The sequence below is a fragment of the Mesoplodon bidens genome (genome assembly GCF_964165515.1).
Source record: "Mesoplodon bidens genome assembly, chromosome: 7".
Classification (NCBI taxonomy): Eukaryota; Metazoa; Chordata; class Mammalia; order Artiodactyla; family Ziphiidae; genus Mesoplodon; species Mesoplodon bidens.
Window position 1 is genome coordinate 40,157,575 of NC_138164.1, and position 24,225 is coordinate 40,181,799.

Genomic DNA, 24,225 nt, shown 5'->3' on the forward strand with positions numbered 1-24,225 from the left:
AATACCTTACGGTTTTGCTAACGTTATGACCGTCAGGAAAGCCCCAGTGCCCTGCCTCGTGGTGGCATCCCAGGTACAACCAGGAAGATGCTTGGGCTGACTCAGACCTGGGCCTCTGGCCAATAAACCGAGGTCAAGGACAGAGTGGGGGCCAGGCCCGGGGATGTGGGTGGACACGGCAGGTCCTATCAAGCCAGTTGCCACTGGACCTGTCTGTACTCCTGCAACTTTCAACTCACATATATGTTCAAGATTGAGATTCAACAGACGCTGGTGAAGAGTCCAGGGTCTTAAAAGAGAACACCCCTGATTATTCATGCAGGCTCAACATTTTCAGGGACTTCTGTCCATAAGAGTGTCACAGAGTTTTAAAGTTCTATGTAAATTTGCCAGAAAGATCTGTCCGATTCCATTCTAGAGGACTCCACCATCAGTGTGCTTACATGGCACTCACTCTCCATCTTTCCTTCTGGGATTCCCCGCACACCCTGAGAACCACTGCCTATGCCCCAGCAGGGCCAGGCAAAGAGCAAGACCGCCACTGACCCGGTTCCATCCTGGGCACTGCAGTTGACATCGGCGCCATATTCAAGGAGGTGTCGTACGATGTTGAGCCAACCTCTTGCACAAGCCTCGTGCAGGGACAGTAACCCGCGTTGTCGCGGTGGTTCACATCACAAATCTTGTTCTCCAGGCAGTACAAGACCGCTTCCTACGGGGAGAGGAGAGGAGAGGAGAGGAGATACCATCAGACAACCATACAGTGAACCTTGTAAGGGTGACCTCCCCATAGCTTGGCGGTGCCCACTTTCAAAGGCATACATCCTTGGGGCCAAAAGCCCACCATGGCGCGGGCAGGCGGCAGGCACCCTGGTGGTGGGCAAGAGTGTGTGAGAAGGGCTTGGAGATGCAGACAGTGTTGTCTAAGGCTCTGCTGCACCAGTGGCCTGGCCATGGGCAAGTTACCCTTGAACTTCTCCAAGCTTCCACAGGGCTGCTGAGAGGACGCATTCGGATAGCGATGAAAGCCCTCAGCCCAGGGGCCGACGTGACCAGTACAGAGGTGTCACGGCTGCTAACATCTTAGATGACACATTGCCAAGCACAGACCATTCTCACTTGATGGGTCTGTTCAGTCAGTGGCAGTGGACGATAACACAAGTTTAGATAAAAGTATGGATGACCAACACTTAAAGAGAGCTTCAATCAGCCGGAGAACATTCCCCAGCTTAGAGAAGCAGGGACACCCAGGTCAGCTACATCCTTGCGCCCCCTGTTAAGAACCCAAATAAGAACCTGGGCCTCAGATGCTCTTGTCTGTATGTTAAGTGGAGTTAAAGAGAAGCTCTCTCCCTCCATCCTCGAGGAATGACACAAAATGCCTCCAATAACCCCACCCTCTATTTTGCCTCCCTCCACCCTCTCGAGTAAATATGAAAATTTTAGACTGATTCTGCCCCAAGTTAATGACAGGAACCTGATACACCACAGGCTGCAACCTCCACATTTCAATAATCAAATAAAACGTTCACCCCCACCTCCGGAGATGTTCTGTGTCAACACTGTGCATTAGAATCACTGTTATTAACCTTATTTCTTTGGCTTGTTAAAATATTAATATGAACCACTCCCAGTAAGCAGAGCAGGAATTTATTCAATGTTTTATTACCTTAAGAAAGTTTTCAGACACATCGAAAGCATTTGCCACCAGAAAACACGTTATACTGTTTATACTGGGTAAGTCGTGCCCAGCAGAGAGCCGGCAGGTTCTGAGAGCTGGGAGTAGGCAGAACGTGCATGTGGCCCAACACATGGTCTGCTGGGTAAGGGGGGATGGGATGGGGTCAGAACAGGCCTCCTTGTGACATCTCTCAGGTAACTCATCTGTTAAACCTAAAACGGGGGTCATTCTAGCCGCCCATAAGTGCGAGATGGGTTCTGTAAAACCTTTTATGCCCTTTGGAGGACACGCCAATCAAAGGTGACCACTCACTTGGGAGCGAACTAGAATGTTCCATTTCCTTACCACGTGAACCCAATGGGGCATGCTGGTAAACCTGGCCATCGGTGCCCTGTTACTTCAGGTCACTGCAGCAGCTCCCTTCCAAAACAAGAGGAGGAAGAGAAAAGGCACGCCCACGAATGCGTTTCTCCGTTTACATCCCAACCTGCCAGAAAGCCCACAATCCTCTGGGCTCCCAGGCCACCTGCCCCGAGCCCTGGTATCCAGGATACCGCATGAAGCTGCTGCTCTTTTAGCAGGCCCTCACTAGCCAGACTTGAGTGGACGGCTGCAAGCTAATGAGTTGTGTGCCCCAGCCAGGGAGAGGCCCTGTCACGTGGCTCTGGGATCAGGTCTGAACGCCACCAACTGCTGTGCACACATCAATTTACTCAACCCAGGGTTTATTTGCTGTGACAATCATGGCCTTCACCTGGAAACCTTCATCACTACTAGGGCAGATTCAAGGGTACCTAGAAATGAAAGGCTGTCCAAGCTGGTGGGTAAGTCAACTCTCTTCTCCTGGAAGATGGCAGCAAAGGCAGCAGTAGCCCCACGGCCAGGTCAGACTTTTTGCCACGGGCTGTCCTAACTCAACCACGTTGATCCCACTGTTTACACAGTGCTTCTCATTCCCCAGATGAGGACGTCTTCTGTCACCCACAGGAACCCAGGAGCTACCAGGAAAGGAAGGTAGTACTATCCTCATTCAACACTTGGAAACTGAGGCCCAGAGATATTAAACCCCAAGTTCAATTAACATGAAGTACTAGACCTAAAACTCAGGTCTTTGGTACCTGGTCAGCTGGGAAGATTCAAAAGGCCCAAGAGGGCCCCAGTTAGAGGGATGCAATCCAGCTGTGACCAGCACCCCACAGGCCTTCTCTGTTGGGGGTCAAGTGGGCTAACTACACTCTCCTAGCTAAGAGGGTGATGGCCTCTAAATGGATGGCAACCATCGCCACCAGCACTTTCTCTAACTGAAAGGTGAAGAGGCGGGGCGAGTCTGTCGACGCAACACATTCCTTGGTTTATTTTCTCCGCTAGAAATAAACGGGAGTGTCTGAAGGGCAGCCCAGCCATTCCAGAGCAAAGTCAAACTGCTTTTGTCGGACAGCTCTCTGTTCAGCGGCTATAAGCCGAATGCCACTACCCGCAAAATGTAACCATAAAGGCCATAAGCCCGACGTTGTGAGTTAATTAAATGCCTCATTAACTTTTTAAAAAACATGACTTATTCAATTCATAGAAAATTTAACCATCACCGCTAAAGGCACAAGCATGTGGTTGCACACTAGCGTTTTAGCCTAAGAAATAGAAGCCTTTTTCCCAGGAGGGAAAGGTTTGAGGTCTTTGGCCACGCAAGTGATCTATTTAACTCGGATCTGAAGCCAGAGTGTGTTTCTAAACTTCCAGAACCACATTATCATGACATAAAGCTCAGACAGCCTTTATACTGCACATGGTATCTTTGGCTAAGCAGAAGAAAATAACCAAGAATGCTGAAGACAAAACTTCAGGAAAACCCTCCCAAACCACACCCTTATCTGCTTAAGCAAACTGTCCTTCAATTTGAAAAGGTTGAAGCTGCCACATCTCCCAACTGGGCCATCATCCCAACATTTAAAATTCTGCCCAGAGAAATCCCAGAAAGTTGGATTCAAAGTTGAAAGCGTTCATCTACTTGTCACAATGTTCAGCATCAACACTGGTGATCTGTGGAATCTACATATTGAAATTTACATTTGAAGAAAAAAACAAATCCGACCGTAAACATTCCCAAGGCTTCCTGTGCAATCAAAGGCCAGGTAGCCTAAAAAAGGATGGATCAAGTGCCCCTTGGTCCAGGCCTCAGAGCCACCAAACCAAAATGGAAACTGTCTTAGAGGACCAACGAGGGTCTTTTGACGTCTCTGGTCCCAAAGGGAGGCTGCTGGAAATGATGCCAAGTTCACAGGTGGGGCTCGGAGCCCCGCCCTCCACGGCGGGTGCAGCAGCACCCCGCCCCCCCATCTCCAGCATTTGCTGGAAGCGGGAGTCTACTTTCTCAACCCTAACCCAAAAGTTGGGGTTAGGGGTCTCCCCCCCACCTCCAGCGTTTGCTGGAAGCAAGGAGACTATCTTCTCAACCACGGGGGGGTCTAGCTCAACACTATGTGCAACATCTGCTCTGTCCTCCTAGGCGCCCGCTCTCAGCTCTTGGGAAACCAACTGGGTGCTCCTTGGACTTCACCTGCAAGTAACTGCGCTAACTACCAGAAAGTGCTCTCTAGCTAATGGAGAGGTCTCCAAGAGACGTGTAGATACAAACAACAGCACATTCAACCCACAACAACAACAAAAAAACATCCCAAACTAAGCATAGCCCTAGTGCTTCCAACTTCCCACCCACAGTCATGCCTTAGGGCCAAGGCAGGCACACTTCCAAGGGCTCACGGCACTATGGACCGGGGTGGGGGGACACGACGGGAGACGGGGGACAGGGGCACAGAGCTGGCTGAGGGTGTGGGCGCCAGGGCTCCGGGCCAGCCTGGGTCCTGCCACCCCAGTGCTCAGCCACACCTCCACGCTCAGCCTGCTGCACCGCGTTTTACTGTCACCATTCAACTCCCAGAGGGCTGATGCCAGCACAGAAAAATGCCTTTGCCCTGTGGGCTATTACATCACAATTGCTACTGACAAGTATGGTGGGGGAACTGCACAGGGCAGAGAGAGTCATCTGTCTCACAGAGGTTTTGAACTGTCAAAAGGGCAATTCCAGTGTGAGCCAGTCTTGCTGAGGAGCGTGGTGGGCTGTGGAGCACTGCTGGATTGCTACCTGTACGGGTATCAGCTAACCCCTCTGAGGCTCAGTTTCCTCATCCGAGAGTGGGCTAGTACGCGTTACTCCCAAGTGAAGATGTTAACAGGGTGAAAGGAGTTACTACAGATCACACGGGCTTAGGCAGATATCAGCTATCTTTCTATGTTGCTCTAGCAATAGAGGCCATCACTGTCATCAGCCGTGCTGGGTTGGGATACAGCAGTGTGGACAGGGAGTTTTGTGCAAGGCTCAACCCCTGCTCCCCGCCCATCAGCCCTCGGCTCCCGTGCCCTCTCAGAAAGAGACTGCTCAGGTCTGCCCCACTCCCACCCCTACTCTGCACAGACACTTCCCACCCGCTACCCCACAGGGGCATCACTCTGCCCCAAACAGCACAAGTTAGTAGAGCTAATAACTACTCTCCTTCTTGCTATTCAGAATCCAAAAGGGCTCATTAAAATTCCCCTGGTCGCCAAGCCCTGGGTTAGGTCAGATTTTATATCAGAGATAAGTGAGCCAGACTGGCCGAAGCAGCCTGCCTGCCTGAACGGGAACGGAACATCAGAGAGGCCTGCCTTTCTTTTCACACCACGACTGAACAAGCCACCAAAGAGCCCGCAGTGTGAGCGGGAGCCAACGCAAACACCCTGCTGGAACACCCAGCCCAGCCCGCCACGTGGAGGGGGCTGGGCTCTGAGACACGCCCCCCATCCCCAGCCAGTGTGTCCCCCACCCAAGGAGCAGCAGCCGGTGGATCCTGATCCGGGGCACCCACAAGGATGCTCACCTCGTAGCCAAGCCGGGAGGCCTGCTGTAGGAGGGTCTCGCCCGCGTTCTTATTGACAATAAGTCTCCTCGCTTCCGGTGGCATCGGGCGGGACTGGGTGGTCTCTGGAGGGGAGCTTGACCATGTCAGCTGCGAGGCCTAGGAAGCTGGTAACAATTGCTGCAAACAGTCCAAGGGCTTCTGGTCCTGCTTGGCCGGCGAAAGATCATAGCCGGAACTGGGCTCAGGCCGCTTTCAAAATCTCCGGACGGTCACCTATCACGAAACCAGGCAGCGCACACATTTCAGGCTGTCCTTCCTCCACCCGCCTGGTTCGCCTCCTCCCTGAGTTACAAACCTGAGTGGAGGAAAGCACTTTTCCTCCTCTCAGTCTGGGGGAGGCGGGGCGCGAGGAAGGGGTTGCATTTTTACTAGCTGGAAACTTCACCACCACCCAGGAGACACGTCCCCTAGGAAGGGGCAGGGACGTTTTGGGGGGAGGGGTTCAGGAAAAGGAAAGCTTTGTCCCCAGAAGCAGAGAAGCAGGCAGGCGGGATGTGCCTGCATGGGCCCGGGGGGCGGGGGAGAGCCAGGGGCAAGAGGTACCTTGCCATCCGCATTGTCCACCTAGGAGTCCCCTGGCAGCGGCAAGCCCCGCCTGGGCTCCTGAGGGATCAAATGCTTGGTTTTGCACGGTCGCTTCCCGGATGGTTTCTCGCTGTTGTCGGTGTATTTCTGCGGCAGGGGCGAAGGCTGCCAATCCATTTCTTCATCCATGCACAGCACATCTGTCAGGGGGAGAAGCAGCGGGCGTTACACAGTTGTAGCCGGTGAGGAAAGAAAAGCCCATTGTTAGCACTGATCGTTGGAGCAGCTTCAGTTTTTAAAGATATACCAATTATGTTTTCAAAGCACTAATATGTTAATCATCCCACATTCAACCGGCAAATAGGCTAACCCACGAAACGCCAAATGGCAAGTCGCTTCAAAGGGCCGCAAGAGAGGGCAGAAGCCAGCCCTTCGTGCGCTCCCGTCCCCACCCGTGGGGGGCCTGGGTGCTCGGGACAGGGCGACTGGGGACAGCCTGAGGCTGGAATGAGGGCACTGACAAGCGCCCGGGGTCACCCAAGACTTCCCTTCCTGCCCAGCCGCGGGCTGGGTGATGAGGAGCAGCCCAGGAAGTCGAGCTCCCGCCTCACTGTCCATTCCATAAGGAAGTGTGCAGGCTGAAAGGACCTCAGGAAGAAAACTCCCCGCTCGCCACACGCTACTCTTGTCAACTTGGATGGCGCTCAGGTCCCCTCCAGGGCCGTTTCCCACAGAGGGCGGGTGATCCACCCTCCAGGAGCGCCCCCCGCCCCGTGCGTATCCTTGTTCATTGTCACTGCATTTAAGGGACTCCTCCAACCAGCTGCTGTTGCTTTTGGCCTCTGCCCTTTTCCTGCCAGGTTTCTCTTCGGAGATGCTATTGCCCTGGGGGGTGACCGCAGGCTGAACCGCCTGGATCACTTCCTTCCTGCCCTGCCGGCCAGGTTTGCTCTCTGCTCCCGCCGTTCTCTAAGGTGCAGCAAGCGGCGCTGCTTTCTGGGATGGAGCCCTGTTAATTCAATGCACACCTCAGGTTGGTCAGCTCACTATAATGTGGCTCTTCTAAGTGGTTAGAGGAACTGTTTGTCATTTCCCTCTCAGGCCAGTCAGCTAATGGACAAATAACTACAAATTAATGAAGAAGCCCCCCGGGGCGGGGGTGGTGGTGCGGGGAACAAACTGTCTTACACATCACTAACAGGGGTGGGGGAGGGGAGGGGTGTGGTCACTGTGTTGGCTGGAACTTGTCACCAAGTCTCGGGAGGGGGTCTATTTGCCTTTGGCCACCTTTGAGCTCCAGCCCCGCCACCTGGCTTTGGGGGGGTGGGGGGTGGGGAGGTGTGAGTGGCTCCCCACAGGGATCCAGGGTGGGACTGGAACTTTCCACTGCTCCGCTCCAGGACTTCCGTAGGGTGCCCTGCGGGCCCGAAGCCAAACCGAGCTCACCTTTGGAGACCCGTCTCCGCTTGGCTTTCAGCAGAGAGTCCTCAGGGAGCACAGTGGTCTCAGTGTGGTTCCTATTGCCAGACACCTTGCGCTTTCTGTTCAGCCGGAGGGTGGGGCTGCGTGACGCGTCCGGGGCCGCCTGGTCGGCGGGGGACTCTCTGGGGGGCTCCGTGTCCATATCCTCAGGAAGATCACTGTCTTCTGGGGCTTCAAAGCGGTCAGGTTTGCTTCCATCATAACACTCCCCTAGGGGAGGGGAGACAACCCGGAAAGGAGGGAACAAAGGTCACCAGGAGCAGGCAGGACCCCCACGCCCAAGGCAATCTGCTACCAACAGACCACCCCCCTTTGGAGACCAGGGGCCTCACACGCCGGAAGCACAAAACCCTCAGAAAGACGTCCCAAAGGAAGGACAGCTGAACACAACCAGCAAAGAAAGCAGAAAATGAGGCGCGTAGCCCACTCACAATCCATCCTTCAAGGGTCAAGGTGAGGCATCTACACCATCCGTCTATAGGCATGTGAGATCACTCCCTAACTGCTTAACTCTCCAAGGTGGCTTACTTTTAAAGGGGGGGTGAGTGACCTCACAGTAAGATCCAACCAATCAGGGCAGAGCTACAACGGGGGGTGAGTGACCTCACAGTAAGATCCAACCAATCAGGGCAGAGCTACAAATGACTATGGAAACAGCTGCTAGTAAACAAAAAAGGCTGATGTCATCAAGACACCAAATAGCCCCCAACTGCCATCTACACAGACATAGCACCAATGTTCACTTGGGTCAGCAGGGGCGAGGGTGAAGAAAAAGGGTAGGGAAAGAATGGTGGGAGGCTGGGAAGCTGGGGAGACCAAGGCAAGAGGAGCCTGGCAAAGGGAAAGGAAAGACTTCCTGGTGCACACACAAGGGTCAAGGGCAATTTCAAAGAACTCAACCAGATTGCTACAAGTCCGTCTGTCCTCTTTCCACACCCGTGGGGGGAAAGCATTTCACTGCCATCGAGGGGCTGCTCCTATTTCCTGTCTAGGAAGAAGGCCCACAGTGACACCAGTCACCCACCTGGCACGTCTCCACGCCTTCCTTCCCAGGCAACAAGCATCTAAGGACATTTCAAAGACAAGACTCCAACCCCCTTCGTGGGGGTGGGGTGGGGGGGTGCGGCGGGCAGGGCTGAACTGCTCACACCTCAGCTCCGCCTGTGTTGCTCCTGCCCCTCTGCTCAATCTAGCATCCACTTAGGGCTTTTCCTCCAATCACCCCAGCCTAACATCACTCCTCACTTTTGCTCTAGCCAAAGAAACAGTTCAACTGCTTTGCTAGTCACATTGTTTCTAACACACAAATAATTCCATAATGATCACTGTGCTGTTAAAGAGTTCCCCGAAGATGACCCTGTGTCCATCACCGGCCGGGGGTGGGGGTGGGTGTATGAGTTTGGTATTTCGTTAACACCTGAGCTAAGCTCCCACAGCCCGTTTTTCTAGATGAAATCATGGACACACCCCTCACATGCTGCTCGCATTCCTCCTCCTCTCCCTAGACCACTTCAAGTATCACTCCCACTTCTGCTCAGCAGGCTGGTCCCCTGATCAGCCTCTCTTGGGAGCATTCCCAGCATTTAATGGCAGCCAGTTGTGGGGATGAACCTCACCCTGGCCTGGGCTAGCCTGACCTGTGTTCTCAAGGGTGGAACACACTTAGCTTTTCTCCAAGGGTATCCCAAGGTGGGAGAGATCCCCATCTAGTCTTGCCGGAATGGTGGAATCACCCCAACCGCGAGGGTCTCCTGCCATGGCAGCAGGAGAAACCCCAAACTCCTGGCCTGTGCTTACGGGTGATGCAGCCCAGGCTACCGCAGGCCCGGTGAAGACGGCGTGCTGCAACTCTCACTCGGGCTGCTCTGTGACCCTCTTAAACACTCGGGCAGGAATGGCGCCGCTTTACAACTCGGCCCCCTTCACTTGTAAAGTGGGAATGTTGGGTTTCCTTGGTGGCGCAGTGGTTGAGAGTCCGCCTGCCGATGCAGGGGACACGGGTTCGTGCCCCGGTCTGGGAAGATCCCACATGCCGCGGAGCGGCTGGGCCCGTGAGCCATGGCCGCTGGGCCTGCGCGTCCGGAGCCTGTGCTCCGCAACGGGAGAGGCCACAACAGTGAGAGGCCCGCATACCGCAAAAAAAAAAAAAAAGTGGGAATGTTACTGCTAGCCTCCCTCCAGGGTGGGCTTCATTATCACGGGCCAGGCTCAGCACAGAGAAAGGCTGGAAAAATCCCTTTAACCAAAAGATGCCAAGACTTTCAGACCAGCCTGAATCTCAGGCCTGAAATGTAGGAAATTTTAAGAGGTGAGCCCTGCTGGTTACACCATTGGACTTCTCTGGTCCAATCAGCCTTCCCTAAAAGCTCCGTGGGAGGGGATCCATGGAGGGATGGAAGGGCTACCTTAAGAACCCCCATGTCCAAGTTGAAAGTTTCTTTTTCCAAACTAGGTCCATCCACCCTTCCCCCAACCCCAGAGCCTTTTAGGGCAAAGATCTCAATTCCCCTCAGCTAAGGCCCCCCAAGACCTTACGCTAGTGTGACCTTACCCAGGCCAGTAATAACCCTGAAGGACACCCACCCCGACTGCCCAAGATGCCCATGGCCACCAGCTATGGGGTAGAGGCTCCGTGTCACTTGGAGCTTCTCAAAGACTGTTCTAACCACGACCCACACGAGGATGACCCTTGAGGGCAAAAGAGATGGGGAGATAAATAGATGCACGGGGATCCTAACCATCAGGCTTTGCCATCATTGCTACTTTTGGCCCTTCTAAAAGTGGGAAGCCATGTGCCCTTGGTCACCCAGTCTAAGCAAGATGTGAACGTGGTCCCTGCAGCATGGTCTTATGACTCACAGCACATATATCCCAAATTCATTATGGTTGTACCATAGCATCACCTCACAGAAGCATCACCACAGCAACATTTACAAGTCACTGTGGCAACAAAGCACCCTCACCACTGTTGAGCCATGCCCAGTGAGGCCTAAACAAGGTGAGAGGGTTCTGAGTCGCTGCAAGGCTCCCCAGGATTAAAATCCCCTTCTCTGTAGCTTAACTGTAATAGCACCTCCAGTCAGGGCTAACCTTGTTCAAAGTTACACCCGCTACAGAAGGAGTGCAGGGGATCTCTGTTCCAAAGTAGTTTACAAACGTGCAGGTGCTCAGCTGGAAGAGAAGTTCCCTGAGCAAAGAAGTTTCATGAAGCCCCTTGACTGAGCCTTCCTCCAGCTCCTGGCCAGGCACTGCCACTGAGCAGGACCTAGGCCTGTCCCAGCCAAGTGGTTCGCAAGGGAGATGGTTACTCCAAGTTGGAGAAGGAAGGGACCAATGCCTCCTTGCCCCGCCCCATCTTCAAATGCCACTGAGGGTTCCTAGTGATGAACTTCCAAGTCTGAGGAACCTCCAAACTCATTTGGTGAACTTCCAAAATAAAAATTTCACTCAGCCACCCATGTGATCATAAAGAATAAATGAGTATCTCGGCCACTGTGTTTTCAAGTTAATTCCTTTTTTTAAACAACCCCTAGCAACAAGATGCACCCGCGCCAGGACAACCAGGGCCGTGCAAACAGCACCCACCACCTTAGAAGCTCCTGGGCCCTCCATGGGTAGGGGCTGCCTCAGAAGGGGGAAGGCATCTTGAAGGCGTCCTGGACCCTCTCTGGGACCCATGCCCGCCCCAAATCCCCGCCCCAGCTCCCATGTGCTCACAGCTCGGCTCTCGGCCACACCGACACCCATGAGAAGGACCTGAGCCCATATCAGCTGAAGACGTGGTGGCCCAAGAACAAGAAGGCCCGTTCATATCCAGCTGAATGGAATGAACACCTGCTGGGCCTTGGACGTGGAGGCTGCAGTAAGAACAGTGGCCCCTTCAGGTGACCTTTCCTGACCAGCTATTTACAAACCCCACGTCTCTACAAGACAGAGGGTGGGTGGGGAACCCACCTCCATTGCCCCAACCTTTCAAACGGAGCCCCTCACCTTCCCCAACCCTTCTCCTGCCCTCCCATGGTGGCGATTCATGGCTCACTGGGCCACGTCCCGGGTGCTCCAGGAAGAGACCCGTCGGTCGGTCTGAGATTGGAGGCAGGCGGTGGGGGGAGGGGGCTTTCGGAATCATCTGGGGCTCAGGCCCTGCTCCCCATCAGCCACACAGAGTTCTCGTCTCCACGGTCAGCAGGAAAGACTGGGAAGGACGCACACTAACGTCTCTGGGAAGAAGGGTGGGTGAGGCCACTGAGACATGAAGGGCAGCGGCCACCCTGGGTTTGGCCACGTTGCTGGAGAAAAGGGCGAGAAGACTCGAGGCCGGTTAACTGCCCGCTCCCTTCCTCCAGCCTCCCTCACCATCCACCCGCAACAGGCAGATTCCCTCCTCAGAAAAGTGCATCCCCGTGAACTTGGCCTTGCCCACTTTTACCACATCTCTCTGAGAAACTTCCCTAGGAGCTGAGTTATGAGGCCACTCAGGAGGGTAAGGGCTGCGTGTCAGCTGTGAGCACAGGCAAGGAGGGAGGCCTTCTTGCTGCTTCACTCCAGGGTGGCCTGGACCCTCCGTTTTTCATTCCAATCCCGAGGGGGAGGAGCTCGGAATCGTCTACTCCAGGCACATCAAGAGCCCCATCCCTCGGGTAAGGCCGCCACTGACTAGCCCCAGAAATCCCCTTCTACGGGAGCCACGTGGGACACACCGCTCCCGCTGTGGCTTACCCAGAACCCTGGCCACAGGCCTTTGTCTGACCCCAAAGATGAGCTGGGGGAGGGCAGTGCTCCAAGCAGCAGAGAGAAGCACACGCTGCTGCTGACCACAATTTTCCCGAACTGCATCAGGCACCCACGACCTAAGCGTGCGGGCCAACGCCGACCCTACGACTGGGTCCAAGGGCCTGGGCCTCCCAAACGTGCCCACCACCCCCGACTGTCCCGTCTCAGGAGGATTGCACGCCCACCCTGTCCTCGACGTTCACCTAGGTGCCCTCACTCACCATCACCGGTGAGGTTTCTGGGGTCCGGAGCAGGCTGCAGGCCACAGGCCACAAGCACGCACACTGAAGAAAGCGGGAGAAAGACCTCCACTTGCTGCCAACGCATCTCATTAGCCCAGGAAGTCTCGAGGGCAAAGCCCGAAGTCAACCCCAGTGGGGGAGCAGCCGAGGGGACCGCAGAGTGTGACTCGAGGCCAACACGAGCTTTCTCTCCAGTTCGGCCTCCAGAACAGAACACACCCGTCTGGTGGGAAGAACGGCCTCGTTGGTCCCACGGCCTGGGAGCGTGGTGTCAGCTCCTCATGGCTGCAAACGAGCCTCCACAGAACACAATGATGCTCATCTCTCTGGGGCCTTCATCAGCCCTCATCGCACTTGAACGAAACCTCTGCCTCTGGAGGGAGAGTCCGAGTACTCTCCACTCCCTCCCACAGGAGACTGTCACTCTGGAGGGTCTGGCTCTGGCTGCAAGTGCCATTCCACTGCTACCAAAAACCCGTGTCCGTACCTGCTACACAACAGAACACATACCTGCTACGCCGGAGGTCCTGCACTGCCATTCCTCTGCTCTACTGTATCAGACTATTACTAACTACAGGACTAGCATTGCTCCGGAAAAAGGAGACGCGTGCCAGGAAACAGCATTTCATAGGTGCTTCACTCCTGGATGTCGCAACGCTCAAAAGAACAACCAGCCTTGCAATCCACAGCTGGGAAGGGTGGCCAGAGCAGCCCGTTCTCCGAACAGCCAGCACCCAGACGCTGGGCCGTCGGAAGCATACTGCTTCCTCTCACCTCCCTCGGCACTGGGAGCGGAACCGCCCCGTTCCCACCGACGTGGTACCACACGCGAGCCGCCTGGGTTCACTTACATCTCTCACTGTCGTTCTGGTTGGCAATGGCCTCCTCCGGGGCGACCGACTTTGGCTTTTTGTCCTGACTTCCTTTCAGCCTTTCCCAGTCAGCGGGGCTGAATTTGCGCACCTCGGAGTCTTTGGTCGTGGGGTGGCCACCTTCTCGCTCTTTCATCTCCAACTCTGAGAAGCGCATCACTGCACGCTACAAAGAGAACGGAGATGGAAAAAAGACACACCTTACCACCAAAGCTATTTCACTGCCCTTACCTTAAAGGAAGGTATCTTCAAAGAAAAGTTTGCCCAAAACCAACCACAATTTATGATACAACTGAGATATTTTAAAATTGAACGATAAAAATGTAAGAGTGTCTATGTGTAACTAGTCACACACTCTTTATTCGTAAAGCCATACGTATGTAGAGATATATGTGGTGTGTATATATAGCCATACATACACTGTGGCATAGAGACAGACATTCTCTTTCGAAGGTAAATAAAACAAAACAAAAACACAACACAAAGAAAGCGAAACAAAAACACAACAGAAAAGAAAACAAATGCACAGTGAATAAAGACGACCATGGCCCACAAACTTCCCTTTGTATATTTGGAAATGAAATTTAACTCAAAAGGTTTATGGAAGATTCTAGTAATAAAAATTTGAAGAACTGACCTCACAGTAAGCAGCGGGTAGACATAAAATACTGTCCTCTTGTAATCCTTCCATCTATGTAATTAAAATGGGCACTCAATGGATCATTTAGATAACTTCATCCATTTTTATAAGCATAAACCAATTTTTTTCTTAACATTGCAAAACAATTTGGCTTTATTTGTCTTCTAATTAAAAGTAAAATATCTTAAGGAAATTCCTATACAACATCTATCATTCACTAGCAAGTTAAATACATACTCTATCCCTTTAAGCAAGGTTTGTGTTTTTGTTTTGTTTGTTTGTTTGTTTTTTGGGTGGAAAAAAAATTGCACGAATCTCACAGACATGCGGCCGCTACACACCTCCACCAAGTATCACGTAAGGCATCCTAAGCAGCGCTTTTAGGTATATTTGTTAACGTACAGTAACGGCAGAGAAATCAAAGCGACTGATAGGTAAATGTCATGCAGTCTTTTAGACATCCTTCGCAATAATTGAAACTTCCGTTATCAGCATTCGAGTGGAGTTCGCTTAAAATCTACAGAATAACTTCAAGTATCCACTTACGTCCCCTTACTGGACACATTTCAAACATTTAAATTATCCTAAGCTTCATTAACCAAATCAGCCCGGTGTCCTGCCCTATCATACCCCCGGCCCCCTCCTCTTCACACATTAAAAAAACCTGACAACTGGTCAAGCTCCTGAAATTCGGGTGTGTGGGGGGGCTCACCTGCAATGCCCGCTGCTCCCGGCCGAGCTGACTGGAGTCTGCGTACAGTCCGGTAGCGACACACTTGAACCGGTCACCCACGTAACCAGCGGAGTTGGCGATTCTCTTTGCCAGCTTAGATGGCTTCGGTTTCAGAACTTTGCCATCGGTTGATCCTGCCTCGTCAGCTCCGTCTTTGGTGTCGGTGGGGGTGACGTCCACACTCGGTGGGGCACTGCCCACGCAAAATGGTTTGGGATCCTCTTGGGTTTTCCCGAAAGTGACCGCAGAGCCGTCGCTCGCCAGGGTCGGCTCCAGGAATGGAGTCGAGACCGGCGTCGCTAGGTTCTCCTTGTTGGTTACCACTGGAACATTCTCCTTGCTGAAGCCGGAAACTGGCTGGCCCGGAGCCTGTTTGAAAGTATAGGCTTCGTGGAAGTCACTGATGCGTCCCAACTCCTCTCTCAGGGCAATGAAATCCCGGTGTGGCTGTAGGGCCACATTTTACTTTTTTATTTTTAATATACGTTCACATGTTTCCAGAAAGGATCCAAGGTGGCCCATAACGTAAGGACACACAATATTAGCTTTAAAAAAACATGAAAAAAAAAAAAAGGGAAATCATGATCCTGGAAATGGGTTGCATCCTTTTAAGGGGTGAGAATAACAGAATGAGTGAGCCAAAGATTTGGGAAAGGATCTCACATTTCCAAATGTCCAAATCTTAAAATTGCACCAAGTGGGAATGTAGCTGTGGCAGTATTAACCTGAGAGAGCTCTATGATCGCTGTCTTTACTCATCACTTGGTTGCAAGGTTATAAACGACAGGGTAAGTGAAGGAGGGCAAGTAGACAGATAAGAGTCATTTCCTGATTCTCAAAAGAAGGGGCATCACCTAGGGAAGGGCACTCCAAAATCCTACAGGAATCATCTGGATATACTAAATTTCCTAGGTGGCAAAAGTATCTCATTTGACCCTAGCAGCCAGATGGAACTTAGAAAAGCAGTGAAAAGCTACTCAACTGAATGCAAGTCATATGACTAGGAGCACGTCAGTGAAAAGTTCAAGGGAAGATGCTGTGGAAGAGCAGTTCACCTTGTGGTTGAGCGTCCTCAGAACGTGCAATGGGAGGTGCAGCACCTGCTCTGTCTCACAGGGACCCTCCAATCTCTAAACTCATCTTTCCTGGGAAGCTGAATTCAAAGAGTCAATTTAAAAAAAAGATAGGGCTTCCCTGGTGGCGCAGTGGTTGAGAGTCCGCCTGCCGATGCAGGGGACACGGGTTCGTGCCCCGGTCCGGGAAGATCCCACATGCCGCGGAGCGGCTGGGCCCGTGAGCCATGGCCACCGAGCCTGCGCGTCCGGAGCCTGTGCTCCGCAATGGGAGAGGCCACAACAGTGAGAGGCCCGCGTACCACAATAAATAAACAAATTAATTAATTAATTTAAAAAAGATAAAAGTCTCTAGTAGAGAAATTTTATCAGAGCCTAGTATTAAGAGCTGTAGAGCCACAAGTTTCCCACGATACGGCCTTAGCAGAGGCTGTTAAGGCAGTGACAGAAAATTTGTACCGAGGGAAATAGCAGAAGAGTTTGCCTACAATTCACGAAAAGGATCCCTGCACTTGGCCTGAAGGAAATCAGCAAAATTTGTAACAGCTTGTGTATTTGTATGCGGGATTGAGAATGAATTTCATTTTTTAATTTCTCTGAATTATCACGTAAGATTCAGAAGATGCTCTCTCTGCCTAGAAGCCACCCCACTGGGATAACTATGCCTACGGAGTGCCTTTGCCTATGACTCCTACTTGCTAACAGACTGGCAGCCTGGCCCCAGGGCCTGGTCGCTGCTCCCAGTGCAATGGTGGATATGGTGTCAACGGTTGCAAAATCAAAGCCCCGTACATCCTCTCCATGCCTCGGTCCCACCCCCCAACCCACTCACCACTGATGTTCAGGAAGGGGAAGGTGTCCTGGATGGGAACGTGGTGCTGTGACTGGTCCAACTCATCTTCCTCATCTTCTTCATCCACATCATTATCTTTCTCATTCCAAGGAGCAGATCCAGTGGATCCTACCCGAGAAACACACACACACACACACAAAGGTCAAAAGTGAGGCGCTCACGTTGCACTGTCATCCCTGCAGCTGACCCACTGTTCAAGCTAGGCACTGCCAGCACAGAGGTTCCTTGGGTTCAGTGTGCACCCTCAATGCCAAAGAGTGGGAACCAAGGGTGTTCACCCCACTCCCAGCTCCTCCTACGGAGCCCCAGTGCAAGCTCTCATCCCCTCCCCTATCCAGGAGCTGCACACCCTACTCCCCTCTCCTAGAAATCTTTTAATTCCTACTCTAAACCCCTTTCTACACATTCGCATCCCTTCTAAGGACCCAAGGAGCACAGCTTCTCTCCTTTGTAAGCTTACTGTGAAGACAGACCCTTCCCTCATGGCAGAGCCTCACTAGATTCACTGGAGGTCAAGTCTAAATTATCTGGCTCTTAGTCGGAACTGGCTAAACATTGAGTAAATATAGGGATCAGGTGGTATTCTCCTAGGAAAAAATACCATACAAATTAAATGATCACTTACCCATCATTTATAAAGAGAACTTAATAGCCTTCATAATGTCATGGCAATTGATTCTTAGAACAGCCTTTGAAATACGCAGGAAAGATGAGAACCCAGATTTTATAGTGGAAGAAGCTGAGGCTCAAAACGTTGAATGACTTGATTCAATGTCCCGCAAGTAGTGAAATGGAAAGACCGAGGTTTATAACTCAGACCTTCTAAGTTTTAAGCCCTCCGTCTTCTAAACTACCTGGCCTCTCTTCTCAGTGTTGAGTCCCAAGAGAAGTTATTTTTTATAGAACTCAATACCCCCTCTTCTTTCTAATGCTTTACTGTTCCACTGGGTGGGCAGGAAGACTGTGCTGAGTTTATATCTTTTGTTCTCTGGGTTCTTTCTAGGGACAGCATTTCTTGCTTTGTTTACCAGTCTTCAACTTTGTAAGCGAGGCGACTTTCAAGTCGACTATCGCTTTAAGGGTCCAGCCGGGAACCTGGCACACTGTCCACCTTCTCCCCAGCAGCTGGGGCCTCACCTGGGTTAATGATAGAGCCCTGGGGCTGGGGGATGTCACACACTTGATATATCTTCACTGGGTTCATGGGCACCTCCTTGGTGCCGTTGTACATCAGGTTGAATTCCCTGCTCTTGTTGAGCGCACAGTGGAGCTAGGCCTTCCATTTAGCTGGGTCGGGGTCGTCCACCCCTTCCTGGTACTTCCCCTGTCTCCACAGCCCAGGCCTGAGGGATAGGAAACTGCAGTGAGTGCCTGATTGTTGCCCAGAAACACTGGAAAGTGTGCCCCTCCTCCCTCGTACAGACACAGATACACACAGCCCTGCCTGACCGCCCCATCACCCCAACTCCAATTTACAGAGACTGCAGCAGAAAACACCACGCTGGGGACCAGGCAAGGCAGGGCCTGAGACAAATTCAGCCAAATGCAAATACAGTATTTTAAAAAGAGGAGCCTCATTTCAAGTGCTTGTGCCAGCATCATCTGTCAAGACTACAATGGCCTTAATGAAGGGTTGAAAATAAAGAAAAATCTGGAACACGTATACACCAAAATACTAATGGCAACTTTTGGATAGCAAGATTTCAGGTAATTTTGTTTTGTTTTGCTTGCCTTATTTGTTTTTCACATGAATTGCTTATATAATAAGAAGAGAAAGGGAGGTGGCGTATGATATGAAGAATTTAGGCTTGCAGTTCCCTCTCCCTTCAGTCTTTAACCTGATGCACAAATAACTGTTGAAACCAAGTACCTTTAGGAGTAGCAGCCCATAGGAGGGCAGGAAGCACGCTCTGGGGGTTCAGCTGGCCTCAGTGCGAGGCTGAGGGCCTCAAGTCCTAATAAACTCACACCACCTGCCTTTCCCTGCTTCCTCAAACTCCCACATTGGGAATATTTTGCTGGGAACACCAGTGGCTGGTGGCCTGGGCCAAAACCAGTGTGGCCCCGCCTCTCTGGTTTTCAATTTCCAGGTCTAACAGGCATTTATGTGTCTGTTCACGGGATATCAGCCCTCCCCCACTGTTAACGTATCTCAGATGTCTACACTTTCTTCAGGGCTGTGACGTATGTGCTGGTGCAGAAAAGGGGGATGTCTTTTGCAGAGGACTCAAGATCAAGAGAACGAGATGGACCGGCCAGACTGCTCCCACTCGATGTCAGGAAGATAAGGTGGCCGTGTAGTTAGAATTCTGCAGGGAAACATAGCCTATAGAGTCTATGGGTTTGCGGATCCACAACTTTTATTTTATCAGTAATGCCAACCAAGCTCATAAGAGACTGACATATAATCCAGAATGCCAGTCTACTCATTTTCAATGGGGGATAAAGCTGGTCAGTGACCAGCATGGTTAAGTCCAATAACCTGGACATAACCATGTATGATCTCAACCAGTAACTCCTGTGTCTGGTTTCTAATGACAATTCCAAGAACATAAGACCCACTCAACATTTAAATCCAAATTTTCAGATGACTCCAAAGCTAAATGGAAATGATTTGATATTGAACTCTAAATCTGCATTATCTAGACTATCTCTTACCCAGTTGGGTAACCCAGAAGCGACAGTAAGAGGCTCCTGCTTTCCCAAAAATCACAGGGCGTAAAAATGAAAAGCACTGGACAGGCAAGACCCCCAGTGAATTTGCAAAGCTGCTCTTGTGTCTTTGTCTTTTTGACCTTGAAGCCAGGAGAAATTCTAAAAATACAAATGTATTCATTTTTAAAACTTGACTTTACTGACTATTGTTCAGATCCCCAAGCCTACAAAAATAATTTTATTTTTTTAAAAATGCTCCCTGCCCCAAAGGAGTTTACAATCCCTTAAAGGAGACAGATGAGTCCACAGATCAGAAATACAGATACTATGTGAACACCAGTAAAACTGCCTAATCCATAAAGAGTCGGGGGGTAGGTATGGTTGGCCAAGTTTATCAGAATTTATGATTCTAGGGCTGAATCTTGAACATGGGTAGAAGTTAACCAGGTGAGAAGCGTGGGTCACGATACTCTAAGCAGAAGAAGCTTTATGGGCAAAGGCAGAGGCTGAAAAGCACAGTGCTTAGGGGACCTACAAGCAGTTCAGCTTGCGTGGAGGCAGCATGAGATGAAAGTCTGGGCTTGTAAGTAGGAACCATGCCAAGGAGTTTGGACCTGATTCTTAGAACACCGAGAACCACTGAGAGATTTAAGCAGGTTGTGATGGGATCAGATTTAAGCTTTAGAAAGAACCCTCTAGCTGCAGGACTGAAAAGGGTTTGGAGGGAGGCAAGGCATGAAGATAATACATAGTCTCTATATAATCCATATAATAGTGTCACTAGGGTCTGAACTAAGGAGGTGGCAGTAGGGATAGAGGATACAGGTAACAAAGGAGCCGTTAACGACGCTGACTTGACAGAGCTTGATGAGGAACTGAGTCCTTGAAGAAGGTGAGAGAGAAATCAAGGATGATTCCCTGGTTTAGGGTTTGGGAGACTGGGTGGGGGGTGATGCTGGCCACTGAGATAGGAGCAGGTTTAGAAAGATGATTTCCCTTTGGAAATGTCGGAGTTCAAATGCCTGTGGAAGGCCTAGGGGAGGAGGCCCAGCATGCCCAGGGCAGTTTTTTATCCCCACTCACCTCTCACATCACCTGAGGGACTCTCCCTGCCTGCCTCCAGCCTGGAAGAAGGTCCACCAGATTACTGACATCTCTGCCCTGTGGGCAAGGACCAAGTTCGTTTCATTTCTGTATCCCTGCTCAGGCTTTAGCACACAGTAGGTCAATGTGTATTTGTTGAATTGCCTCAAATTTACAGAAATACAGTTCTTGGGGAATGAATAAGTTGCTATTACAGATGGAAGACCAGAAAAACAGCTATGAGCAGAAGGCCAAGGAGACACTGCAGAAAGTGCTGGAGGAGAAAATGGGTTGCAGAACAGCAACTGCAGAGCAAACAGGTGTGGGGATGCTCCATAATCCTTGGGGCTGGGAACCCTGGGGCAGTCTGGGTGGCAAGGAAGGGAGCCAGCTGCACAACTCCCCGGAACCCCCAAGGCACCACCCTCTCCTCTGATCTCCCTCAGCGGTCCCCAGCCCTGGCCGAGCACAAGTGTGAAGAGTGGAAGAGCCAGTACGAGAGCCACCCCCAGCATGCAACTGTCCCCTACCCTGCCAGCCCAGTAATCATGAACGCCGTCTTCCTTCTCTTTTTTACAATGTGGTACATATGGATTTTTTTTTTTTTTTTTTTTTAATTAATTTATTTTTAGCTGTGTTGGGTCTTCGTTTCTGTGCGAGGGCTTTCTCTAGTTGTGGCAAGTGGGGACCACTCTTCATCGCGGTGCACAGGCCTCTCACTGTCGCGGCCTCTCCCGCTGCGGAGCACAGGCTCCAGACGTGCAGGCTCAGCAGTTGTGGCCCACGGGCCCAGCTGCTCCACGGCATGTGGGATCTTCCCGGACCAGGGCCCGAACCCGTGTCCCCTGCATTGGCAGGCAGACTCTCAACCACTGCGCCACCAGGGAAGCCCTGGATTTTTTTTGAATGAGATTCAACCAGCTTTTAAACCTTTCTTCTTTCTAACAATATCAGTACTCTCTGACTCTCCAAATGCGCCTTTTCAAGTTGATTTAATTTATGGAAACATCACCCTTCATACTTTCCCTTTCTTTTTTAAACCTCCCCATGGTAGTGGAATGTAGTAGAAGGAGATTTGGCCTGGGAGTTTGGACACCAGGGTTCTAGCGGCAGTAACCCACAGTTACACACGTTATATTATTAAAGAAAAAAGTAACTTACAGAAATGTATGAGGCCATTATGCACATACACACAAATATATATTCACTCATATATCCATAAAAAAGTAGTCTGGAAGGTTCTATAAAATGTTAAAGGTGTTCATCCCACAGTGGAGGAGATATACGTTAACTATATTACCCTCTTAAATTTTTACAGTAAATATATATTACTTTTATAATTTAAAAAGCCAAACTTTTCATTTTTAAAAACCTAAAACATGAAAGAAAACTGGAAAACCAACAAAATTAAAACAATCCCTAAGTCTGAGGCAACGATTTCTTTATCCGAGTACAAGTGACGAATTAAAATACTAAGAATGGTGTGTGACACCTTAAAGTATAGAAAAAAATACAGTAAGGCAAGTAGGCATTAAGATAATGGAACATAAAAAGTTACCCAGATATATTCAGACAATGGACTACTATTCCAGTAATAAAAAGAAATGAATTACTAATATGAGCTACACGGATGAGTCACAACAACATGAGGAGCCAAAGAAGCCACGTGCAAAAGGGTACTTGTTGTATGCTTCCATTCATATGAATTTCTAGAATAGGAAACACTAATACATAGTGAAAGAAAGCATGTCAGTGGTTGCCTGATGCCAGGCCTGGGAAACTGACTGTAAAAGGACAAGAAGGAACTTTTTGCAGGTATTGGAAGTGTTCTGTATCTTGACTTTGGCGATGACAATATAGATATACACATTTGTCAAGACTTATCAAATTACATGCTTAAAACGGGTACACCTCGTTGAATGTAATTCATACTTCAATAAAGTTGATTTTAAAGTTAAATTAAAAAGTCACCTATGGGGATTTCCCTGGTGGCACAGTGGTTAAGAATTCGCCTGCTAATGCAGGGGACGTGGTTTCAAGCCCTAGTCTGGGAAGATCCCACATGCCGCCGAGCAACTAAGCCCGTGCGCCACAACTACAGAGCCTGTGCTCTAGAGCCCGTGAGCCACAACTACTGAGCCCGTGTGCCACAACTACCGAAGCACACGTGCCTAGAGCCCATGCTCCACAACAAGAGAAGCCACCACAGTGAGAAGCCGGCGCACTGCAACAAAGACACAATGCAGCCAAAAATAAATAAATTAATAATAATTTTTTAAAAAATAGTCACCTAGACGTCTGAGTGAGACAGAGTTCCTTTAAGCTTTCAGTCCCAGCTCTTCTCTGAAGCCTCCCCTCATCTACCCTGGCAGCATGTGACCACTTTGCATCTCTTTAACACCTTATATTTATCGGTTCCATTCAGATTTGATGCTTGAAAAGTTTTGTATATTTTATGTCTATCTTCCATTCAACTTGGTTCCTCTAAGGCAGGAACAATCATCTCTTTCATAAATTGAGACCATTACAAAAACAGAATTATGTTCCCTTTCCTCTCAATCAGGAGAATTTGAAGTAGGATTGATGAAATCCTGGAAATCATAAGCAAAAATGTCATTTCTGCATTTTTATGGCCACAGGGTCCTGTTTTCATCAGATTCTTGAAGATATCACAGAGCCCAACAATGTTAAGAATCTCTGCTTTGAATCCATGTGCTTTCACCCAGCTCTGTGGTACAAGGCACCCTGCCCCTGGGGCAATCTGTCTGTGGTCCCTGCAAAGATGATAAACCCACATCAGAGACACTCACTCTTCTGCATGTCAGTGGACTCCACTGCCAGCTCTTCCTCCACAATGACGTCACTCTCGCCATCTTCAAGATTCATTTCTGTCTCATCTAGAACACTGTCTTCTTCCTCTTCCTCCTCCTCATCTTCCTTGGAGACATCCTTTAATGTGGCAAGTAGTCTGTTGTAACCAGAAACTTGTTCTGGTTCACTCTATGCTTCACTTTCAGAACTTGAAGTATCTATAAACTCTCTGACTAAAAGGAAAATGGGGATTTTAAAAACAAAAATTATACTGTTCTTGTTGCTACCCCACGACTATCATCAGGTCCACAGTGGAACCAAGTTCAGACTTTTCTAGATAAAAACTAGCTTTTCTGCAAATATGCAGTCCTATCTATTCAACCAGACCGAGCACCAAATTTGTTTCAAACAGCTAATCTAGCTATGATTCTAGAAGCGCTTCCTCTTCTTTGAACTGCTCATGTTCCACATGGGAAGACAGCAAACTAAACACATGGAGCTTTAGGTTATAAGGTGATCTAACCTATGTGTCAGACATTTGGCACCTTTAAAGGAGCAACAGGAAAACTTACAACAAAAAAGTGTACTTTATTTCTGAGTCTGTGGTAACGAAATAAGACCTTTGATGATTTTGCACTCTACTTTATGTTAAGCAAACATGACATTCCCTCTTAGGATTCACCAAGAGCCCTCTGGTAAGCCTCCTTAACAGGTTCTAACAGGCTAATCTCTCAGGACAGTTTCATACTCTATACTATATTAGTTATCACAATGGCATTTTAACAGACATCTGCACTTAAAACTAAGCAATATTACTAAAGTATAGCTTACATCTAAAATGAAAGAGAG

At 50.2% G+C, this 24,225-nt stretch overlaps 1 protein-coding gene and 2 pseudogenes across 3 annotated transcripts in view; all 3 read right to left on the bottom strand.

Moving 5' to 3' along the window:
- The window catches only part of LOC308620769 (centrosomal protein of 78 kDa-like), a 571,052-nt pseudogene that overhangs the window by 144,371 nt on the left and 402,456 nt on the right, over window positions 1-24,225 (bottom strand). The window lies entirely within an intron of this gene.
- On the bottom strand, window positions 162-15,363 carry LOC308621102 (BCL-6 corepressor-like; annotated as a pseudogene). Its single transcript has 8 exons — window positions 14,881-15,363; window positions 14,166-14,219; window positions 13,508-13,694; window positions 7,606-7,851; window positions 6,843-7,269; window positions 6,178-6,359; window positions 5,593-5,847; window positions 162-712 (listed from the first exon to the last, which is right to left on the bottom strand). The product of its transcript is annotated as a BCL-6 corepressor-like (transcript).
- LOC308621100 (interferon regulatory factor 6-like) lies at window positions 15,289-18,092 on the bottom strand. Its single transcript, XM_081241278.1, has 3 exons — window positions 17,965-18,092; window positions 16,807-16,935; window positions 15,289-15,446 (listed from the first exon to the last, which is right to left on the bottom strand). Exons 1-3 carry the CDS (start codon window positions 18,056-18,058, stop codon window positions 15,364-15,366), a joined length of 306 nt encoding a protein of 101 aa, XP_081097404.1. The 5' UTR covers window positions 18,059-18,092; the 3' UTR covers window positions 15,289-15,363.